Below are 9,865 nucleotides of genomic sequence, written 5' to 3' on the forward strand. Positions count from 1 at the left end.
GATCGTGGGCCGTCACCGCCGCGCGAAGCGTGACGAAACGTGCTTCATGTAGCCCGCTGTAGTCCGCGCCGCCGAGCGACGGCACAGCGTAGCGAGAAGAACGCCGCGCCGGCCGGCATTTCTTCGGCGCGGCAGACTCCATATTTCTGTGCGAGCAACTCCGAGCGTAGTCGAGCACGCTCGATCGGACGCGTGGCGTACAGGCTATGTATTTCTCTCGGCGTGTAGTGCTTTCTCATCGCAGACGCGAGGGACGCTATTGTGTATTTGTGAGCCATCGCAAACGCGACGAGTTTCTCTCTTTCTCTTTCTTTTTCTTTCTCTTTTTTCGTCTTCATTAGCTCGCTTCACTCGCTCGCTTGTTCTCATCTGATGGCTGACGATGATGATAATGACGATGGCGATGACGACTCCTACCGGAATAAGCTATAATTACCGCGTTCCGCGCTCCTCGTGAAATTCGAAGCAACGCTGGAAATCTTTACGCGTTCGCGCGCGGAAAGAAAGAAACGAATAGATGAGAGCATTGTTTAGCATTAGGGAAACGGAGATAGGTAAAAGAGAGAGGAAACAATTGGAGAAACGAAGTAAATCTCTACGGCGCCATGTGCTAGTTTCTCGTGTTGGTCTTTTTTTTCCCCCCCATTCGGCGAGATTCGTCTCCTCGCGGCTTTTCGTCTCTATGCGCCCTCTACCTACGAACGCGCACACCGTCGCCGCTTTTGCATTTCGTTGCTTCGCTATCCGAGCATCATTTTCACGTAGTAGGTAGTTCGAAATTCGGAAAAGCGGGTATCTCGTGGATTTTCTTCAACTCCCTAGCCTGGCAGCCATCAGGCCGTCATACTATCATCGCCACTCGCAGTTTGTTGCTTTCCATCATGGCGGCCAAAACCAAGCCTGCGTTCATCATTCGTTCTCTCTCTCTCTGATAAGCTTACGCGTTCTCTTTCTACCATAATTGATCGATAATTCGCTATAAGAGAGTCAACGTCGAATACGATCGATAGACGACTGACGCGTCCTATCTACTCTAGGTCGACATGTCGCCCTGAAATTGTTTACCAATTCGCGCGCATAAATTCCACGACGAAGGCGTCCTTTTCTCTTGCTCCGATTGTACGAGCATTTCTCTTCCCTATCTATCCATCTATCTATCCTCTTCCTCTCGCACTCCGTTGCTCGGCACTGCCGATGTATAGCCAGCAGTAGTGAATAGCGACGGCGGCTCGCTCTGTCCTTCTCTTTCGATCTTTTCGCCGAAGGTACCCCACTTGCGCAGCTAGCGGCAATGCCGTGCATTATATACTCGGTGTGTGCTCTCCTACCTCTCCTTGTTCTTTTCGCGGCTGTGGCGGTCGCGCGCAACGGTGCGTTACTACGAACCTTCGAGAAAACATCGTTGCCGCGATTTTTCATCTTAAATCGCCGCCCGTCGCGTCGTCGGCCGTGTCGCCGCGATAGGCCGTATTTTTAGCCGATAATTTACCATGAGATTGCGTCTCCGCGTAAGACAAAATGAACGAATGGAGCGAATGAATACTGAACGGCGGAAATCCAAAGGAGCCATTGCCGCAGATTTTTCCGCTACCGCGTCAATCACGTGGAGAGGTACCAGTGTTACACTTACGCACGTTCACGCAGATCGATGTATCCTTGTTACATCGGTGATTCCTCCCGAGTATCTATTAGATCGCGAGCGCGCGCGCCCAAATGACCGAGGAGAGGCCAGTAGAAAGGCGGACGATCTTCGAGCGTTTTTCCTCTAATATATATATATTATATTTAGGACACACTTTTCATATACAAACGCGTATAAAATATAAAAAAATATGCTTACATCTACATGCACACACACGCGCGCGCGCGCGCGTGTGTGAAGATTAGTATCGCTCCGGAACCGGCGAGCGGGAAAAGGCGGGAAGCTTGAGGGCGAGGGAGAAGAGTTGAATGAAATCGCGTTTGTATGCTGTGAGTACGTTTGAAAGAGACATTGGCTGCGTTCAGCAGAGAAAACTGATCTTAATGCTTGGTGATTCTTTAATATGATTGGTTCTTGCCTTTAATTCTTCGTTTAATCCAAGAGTAGGAATCAATCGTATTAAAGAATCACTAACTGATTCGTTTTCTCTGCTGAACGCAGCCATTCGTTCCGCTTTTTCGGCTTTCCAAATTGCTGAAATCATTCTTTCTCTTTTTTTCTCTTTATCTCAGTATCGATACGACGTGACCATTGTTTGGCGATCGAATGTGTGTTTCTCTACTGAGAGAAGGCGGGAAAAGACGTCGCGATGATTGGATAACGCAGTTATGGATCGATGTTCCGCCAGCCAGAAATAACTTATTACATTTAATGTTATCATCGCGTTTCTCTTCTCTCGTGACTTTTCTCGCGAACCTTTTTATTGTTTAATTATCTTAATAGACCAGCGTTAAATATGCGTTTTATACCAATTTTAAATGCGTGCTGATCGATGGTTTGTTTTTACTCGTCATTTATTTTCTTGAATGTTAGAAACTGGATAAGGTTGCTACGATAAGAAGGAATTTGGCGCTAGTGATTCCGAGAAAACGCATTCGCGTAGATTACCGATCTTGCTGATAATCCACCGATTAACACACATCACGTGTTAATTACGTAATGGGCGTTCATTGCGCCGATCGTTCGAAGAAATTACATGAGTATATAGTCTATACGATAGGTTATGAGTATTGGGTTATCTGCGAGACCTTATGATATTGGGAATGGATAGATAGGTAATCGTGTGGGGAGCACATAATAACAAGCGTCGTCGTCGTCGTCGTCGTCGTCGAGCCAACGGCATGAATGTGCTACTGTCATTCATGTTGAGACGCCGATACTCGCGAGTTGACGAATAGGAGTAGCGGTGGCTGCGAGCTGCCGGCGAGTTCGAAATAATCCGCGCGTCAGCTCTTCGATCGGGTTACTATTGTTTGTAGACGCCGGTGGTAACCGATCTCTCATTAGCATTTTATCGCAACAGGTCGAGACTCCATATACGGTGATACAATTACTCCAGGTTCAGTTAGAGAGAGGGGGGAGGGGAGAAAGAACATAACATTGATTGAATGTCGAGTATTTCTCGATCTTGCTTCGAGACACTTGCCGCCATTGAAAGCCAAATTGCGCGTCATCGCTTTAGTTGCTTCTTATTAATATAAATAATTTGGTATTATTATTATTATTATTATTATTATTATTATTATTATTATTATTATTACTATCTAATAATAATATAATAGATCGATCGCGCTTTCGATGTATAGTGTGGGACATCTATTCCGCAGTAATTCTTCTCCCGTTCGATGCGATATCTGCCATCATCATGAAATGCTCGGCTCTTTTTAGTTTAGATTTATACTCTTATTCGAAGGCTTCGCGTTGCACGACACTTGGCACGCTGCTTCAGTTATATCTTCCTCCCTTATCTTTTCCTCAGTTACTTTGCTTGCTCACTCGCGAATTGCACGCAGCGCGAACGTATCCCCTCCATGGCGCGCGGCTCTGTCATCTGCCAATCACCACGGTCTTCCCACTGTGCATCGTCGGTTCGCGCGTCTCTGATTGGCTGATGTGGCTCTGCGTGCGCATCCAAAACCTCTTTCTCATACCCGCTGATACGTACAACGCGTGTATGCTATTATGCCAGCCGCCACCACCATCACCACCACCACCATCACCACCACCACCACCACCATCACCACCACCACCACCACCACCACCACCACCACCACTACCACCACCACCGCCGCCGCCGTTACTACCATCACCATCACACTGCTGCCGCCGTCATCACCATCATCACCATCATCATCACTATCAGCTCTTACCCTACCACCATGATCAGTCAGCTACGCCGTATGGTCACGAGTCTGGCGTTACCGACGCGGTTCTCGCAGCTGTGCACGGTGCAAAACTGGAGCGACATTAAAATATGCCGAATGTTGGAAACCGTTACAGAGTGTCGCTCCAACACTTTTAGACACATTGGAATGGACGCCATGCTATTCAGCACGCTGTATTTTATCGTGATGCTCTCGATCGCTGTCGCGATAAATCGCATTCCAAAGTAATACATCAAACAATTTCGGGATTCTCGTCATCGGCATGTTTTCAGATTGTCCTCGGAGCAAACTTGGTTCTTGGTTGCTGTCATTCTCCCTTTCTCTCTCAAAATCGATAAACTATGATACTTATTGCGTTATGGCCGTTACGGGCCATCGGGACTGGATCAAGGGCATGATTCTACAACTAGTGGGCGGGGGACGGGGGGGAGGAAATTAGCGTTGCATGCGTGTGTAAGCGATTATAGAGTTTACATTCCCTTTTGCCTATTTTATGTAAAGTATGTTAACCAATCTCTTTCTCTCTTTTTCTCTCTATCTCTCTCTCCTTTCGTCTCTTTTTCGTACGCGCAACACGCGCGCGCACACGCACACACCTTCAGCACGCGCCGCTTTGAAGTACGCGGGGGCGAAATCACAGGACAGCTCCACGCTAAACGTTTATCGGTAAAGTTGTGATACTCTCTACTACCTGTTCTTCGTGTTTTCGGCTCTGCTGGATCGCTCAGTTCTCTCCGCCATTTCCCTTTTCCTGTTCCTACCGTATTTTAGCGAGCAGGGAAAGTTCCCCACCATACCTCTCTTTCCGCGCCACCATATTTCTTGGCGGGAAGGGATCTTATCCTCGCCGGCCGGTACGCTTTCCTCTGTCCTTTCGCTACCGCCGGCGCCGCATTTTCTATTATCCATTTGATGCTGAAAAAGGGGAACGCCTTCTTGACTTCTTGTATGTACGCAAAATGAAACGAGATATCAAACATAAATTTAAATTCTATATCGGGACACTCATAATCGGGTAATAAATCGCTCGTTTATTCATAAGCTGTCTATTTATCTCAAGATTTATTTTTAAAAAGTTATTTTTTTCGTGTTGCAGGAGAAGACTGAAGAAACAAAGAAACAGAAAAAAGAGGAGAATGGAGATGGTGAGGTAGAAGAAGAAGAAATTGAGGAAGAAATCGAAGAGGAAGAGGAAGTAGATGGTGATGGAGAGGAAGATGATGATGATGATGACATACCAGAAGGTGAAGAAGATTTAGAAGAAGGAGAAGGTAAATATATATAAGCGATTTATCCAACTGTATCTCGATTTTGGATGGATTTTTAAAATGAAAATGCTTCTACTCTGAAACACGTTTATTGTTACCATTACAGACGAAGAGGATGATGACGCGGAAGGTGAGGTAGAAGGTGAGGTAGAAGACGATGAAGACGACGCATAATGAAAAAAGGGAAAACATTATGCAATTAAGAAGGGAGGCGTTAGGCACGTGACGACATCATGGTCGATTTTTGGCAAACTCAGCAAACTTACTCTCATATTGAGTGGTTGGTAACAATGTTGATATCCATCGTGCCCAATCCGTGTTATTGGATCCTCTCTATCTTCCGACCTACAAGTAAAAATTACCACCTCACCAGAATTGTGGTGGGCTGACGCATTAGATGCAATTCTCTACTTGTCTTGGCTTTTCGCAATTCTGGTCTAGCCGTCACCAAATGCTATTGGGTAGTTTGAATGATAACTGTATATTCGTCTGAGGATTCGATGAAGATTTGATCTTATTTGCTGTCTAGATTCTTATTTCCATCGCGATCGATCGTTCTATCGTTTATGTGCACGATTCCCAAGACGAATCTATCGTTTTATCCGAACCACCTACTAACTGGTATTTGCCGTCATCTGGCTTTCTTCGTCGGGACAATTAATAACAAAACTTATTTAAGATATAAAAAAAAACTTATATTTAAATAGTGTAAAATTGATATTTGAAGGTGATGATTTTTTTACATTTAAAATCAAATTTACGTTTGTAGTTCGACGAATGTCTCTCACCTTGTGCGTGTGATATGTTGAGTTCTTCTTCTCGAATAGAAATGTGTAATTGCAGTGTCTTCACAGGAGCGCGAGGCTATTGTGCAGAATTAAGCGATTCATACGTAACATATACGGCAAATAAATAAAGTAAATAGGCATTAATGGACATCTCTCGTCATTCAATGTATACTAAAATGAGAGAAATCTTAAAAATAGACGTAACACCGCTTCGTGCTCCTGTTTGGTATAGAGACAGGAATTAAGGTAAATGCAACGCTCGCGTCAAGTAGTATGGATGAATAACATGTGACTTTAATATTGCATAATAATTATACATAGCATGTATAAAGTTATGGGATAAGAAACATTTTATTATTAATGATAATATTATGTAAACGTAATATAATGCGGAGAAGTTGTTACACTTTAAGCTTGGGCATAGATAAGGGAGAGCATCGAACAGTCAACTTGTAAAGTGTAAGGGCCCTATCTCACCCTTCTCTATTCATTTCAATCAACTATATCATTTTTGTAGAAGATAAGAGTTCAATTATATACATAGATAAATCTTCAGACACGACACACAAATATATACATATGTGTGTGTGTGTATCACACACACACACACACACACACACACACACACACACACACACACACATATATACACAACACATATACAAAACTCCAGAACTGCCGTACATGACGCGAAATTATAAAAGAGAAAAGAATTTCAAACTACATATTGTGAATTATGTATTAAATACTCTCCCTATTTTTAAATGTTCTCATTTGAGTGTAACTCGAGCGTTTCAGTGTTACTTTTATCTTATTATGATTTTATCTCGACTTTATTGTGGACTATTTTCATGGCAATGATTCTTGGACTGTTGTAAAATGAGTTAGCGATATTTATTCATTCTCACTTTTTCACGTATATCTACATATATAGTCCACGTTTCGATATCTTAATGACGATATACACCATCAGATTTGATGATGGTATTTAAAAATTTTTAGTAACCTACAATGTTGACATTGACGATAATGATGATGTTGTTTTGCTGGTTCAACAACTGAAAAGATTTCTCTTTGTGCAAGAGTCGGCGAATCATTGCGATTGGCGTGTCCGTGTCGCTACTTATTTTCGGGAGACTGTTAGATAAAAGGGTGAAGAGACATTGCGGTTATACCATTGTACCATAGCAGCATAATAATTAAATAAAGGTAACGATAATTTGAATGCGAGAAGATGTCCCACGTTTTAATGTACAAATATTTTCGAATGAGATAGTTAAATAAAACGCAGTTAGATCAGAGAAAATGAATTTGTTCTCGTAAGTAGTGATGAGTTTAATATCTGAAAACTATGAGGAGAGATGAGCGGTAAAGGCTGCTCGAAAACCACACGGACTAAAAATCCCTCTGTATGGAAACCAAGGAGATGGAGGTTGGACTCGTATAATGTTGATAAAAATCTCTTACCGTCGGACGATTCGATGGTGCAAAAGAAAAAAAAATTCGAATACTCCTCATAACATGTATGTAACGCGTCCAACAAAGCCGATCGATGTCATTGTGATGCGTGCAGGTCATACCATCTCCGGCAGTCTCTGTTAATCTACGATTTTATACGCTGCTGTATTTACACGTGTTTACTTCAAGATAGTAACTTGACGATAACAAATTGGCAAAGAACTATCTTAAAGTACAGGTGCCTGAGCAAAATCAGTACTTTAGCGTTTCATAGTATACTATACTATACATATTATAAGCATAGGTCCATTTAATTTTATTAAATACAATGCCAAGCCCCGTTGGCAACACATTCTGAAAAAAAAAAGAAAGACTTGCGTTTTGTACTGTGTCAAGCTCGGCAGAATACGGTACTCTTCTTCGCGCTCGAGTACTCGACGCGACTCACAAAATTCACTTACTGGTGCTAACGGGTCTTACAATCAATCAGGCTGATTGCCCACGTACCGTTACACCCCTACATTTGTTAGGTAAGCATGAAAAGAAGTTTAAGACATCAAATCTGGTAAATGACATGTGTGTCACACGATTTAATATAAACGAAAATCCTAGGCTAAGAATTTGGTTTGTGTGTTCATAAGTCTTGTTCAAGCTACTTTTGTACAGGATACCATTTGCATCATCTCTTTCAACGTATTACAAGTAACCGACACACCACAGACTATATATTTCTGCCCATTCCATCAAAACTGAAACTTTCATTGTATTTTTAAGTAAATACATTTTGGAAAACAACACGGATGCCTTTTTTATTCTTCACATGTGTGTGAAGCAAATTATTTCTTCCCCGTTTGTGGATTATACTTGCATAATGTATTGCTACATCCTTGCGAATACATTTGTGCAATTCAGGGACGCTGCTTGAGAAAAATTGTAAAGTAATATTATACGACAGTTGTATGCCGTATATATACATGTATGTAAGCTACATTTTTATATTGAAATAATCCAAGCGTTCACTGCCGACTTTTTCATGCTAAGTACACGAGAGCGCTACTTATCGATCGATGTTATGTAAATATGCAGTCATAACTGTAAATATGCACTTTTGTTGTATCTTTAAACAGGATATTAAGTGCTCACAAAATGATCCGACGCAGTAAACTAAGGATCGATGTGTGTGTGTGTGTGTGTGTGTGTGTGTGTGTGTGTGTGTATATATATATATATATATATATATATATATATTTTACTGTTTTTTCATTCTTCATTGCGTTTAATTTTCTTCTAATGTTTATGACAATGCTTTTATGAAAGGACACATTTATGCATGACATATGATGTAAAACAGCAATAAAATCATAAAATTTATATGAAATTGTTAAAGTCAAATATCACATTTTTTTATATTTATAACAACTTTTTTATTTACATTATTACAGGTATATGGCAAATAATAAAGTGTAGTTCTTAGATATAAGATGATTCCTTATAACATTTCCTGCACGTTACAGTAATAAATTACCTGAGGTGTATGTGATTGTAAAAATATATTTTATATCAAAACACTGTTCATTACTATGTTACTTAATCTAATAAAATTGTTCGATAGATTAGAGAATTGCACTTTTTCTCTTACTATTATTTTTCTTAAATAAAGCTTTTATAAACGTGTATAAAATAAAAGTACCTGGACCTTGGACGGAACATTCATCGAAAATTTTTGAGTACGATGACTTTTCAACGTCTTTTTACTACACTCTTTACATTAATTCTTAATATATAATCATATGTCAAGTGTGTAAATGTACAAAGTGCGATTTTGTAGAAACGTATGTAACTGTGCAAAAAAAAAAAGATAAAGCTTGTAATAATAAACAGAAAACGCATGCAAATATTCATATCTAATAATTTACAATATTGCCTGCAAATTTGTTCATTTCGGCACAATTTCTTCTGGTTATTTGTTGCGCGTAATTTGTTGCAAAGAATATTGTATAATTTATATACGTATGAAAAACAACAACTATGAACTTTGATCACAGACAGAGCACTTTTATCTCGCGCACACAATCAATATTTCGTACATCAACACTGCTTTAATAATGTCTCAATTTATAACGTCGACAAAACGAACATCTTGCCAATATCGCTTTCAGATCACGGACTGAACAATTTATCTTGGACAGACAGTGCTGATTATGTATAATTACATAAAGATAAATTGTATATCACAAGCAACTGAATATCAAAAATCTATATTGTTCCAGCTAATGCTTGCCGATGAGTATATAACAATTGTGTATCAAATAACTAACTTTAGAGCAGAGCATTTCCTTTTGTTCATTTCATTTTATCATGAAAGTTTATACATTTTCCTAAACAATGTATAAACTATAAATTAAATGTAAGTGTAAATAAGATACAGATTGCATATCGAAATAAATTTATATATCTTATATACCTTATATGCTCTTGTGTGTA

General features: G+C 40.5%; 1 protein-coding gene across 1 annotated transcript in view; it reads left to right on the forward strand.

The window, feature by feature from the left end:
* LOC108693055 (glutamic acid-rich protein) overlaps positions 1-6,517 on the forward strand; it is a 7,481-nt gene extending 964 nt beyond the window's left edge. Inside the window, exons 2-3 of the mRNA XM_018201720.1 lie at positions 4,964-5,138; positions 5,242-6,517. Of these exons, the coding sequence (XP_018057209.1) occupies positions 4,964-5,138; positions 5,242-5,309 (243 nt within the window). The 3' untranslated portion in view covers positions 5,310-6,517. The remainder of the gene's footprint in view (positions 1-4,963; positions 5,139-5,241) is intronic.
* Positions 6,518-9,865: the final 3,348 nt, after the last annotated feature.

Source organism: Atta colombica, unplaced genomic scaffold, assembly GCF_001594045.1.
Source record: "Atta colombica isolate Treedump-2 unplaced genomic scaffold, Acol1.0 scaffold87, whole genome shotgun sequence".
Classification (NCBI taxonomy): domain Eukaryota; kingdom Metazoa; phylum Arthropoda; class Insecta; order Hymenoptera; family Formicidae; genus Atta; species Atta colombica.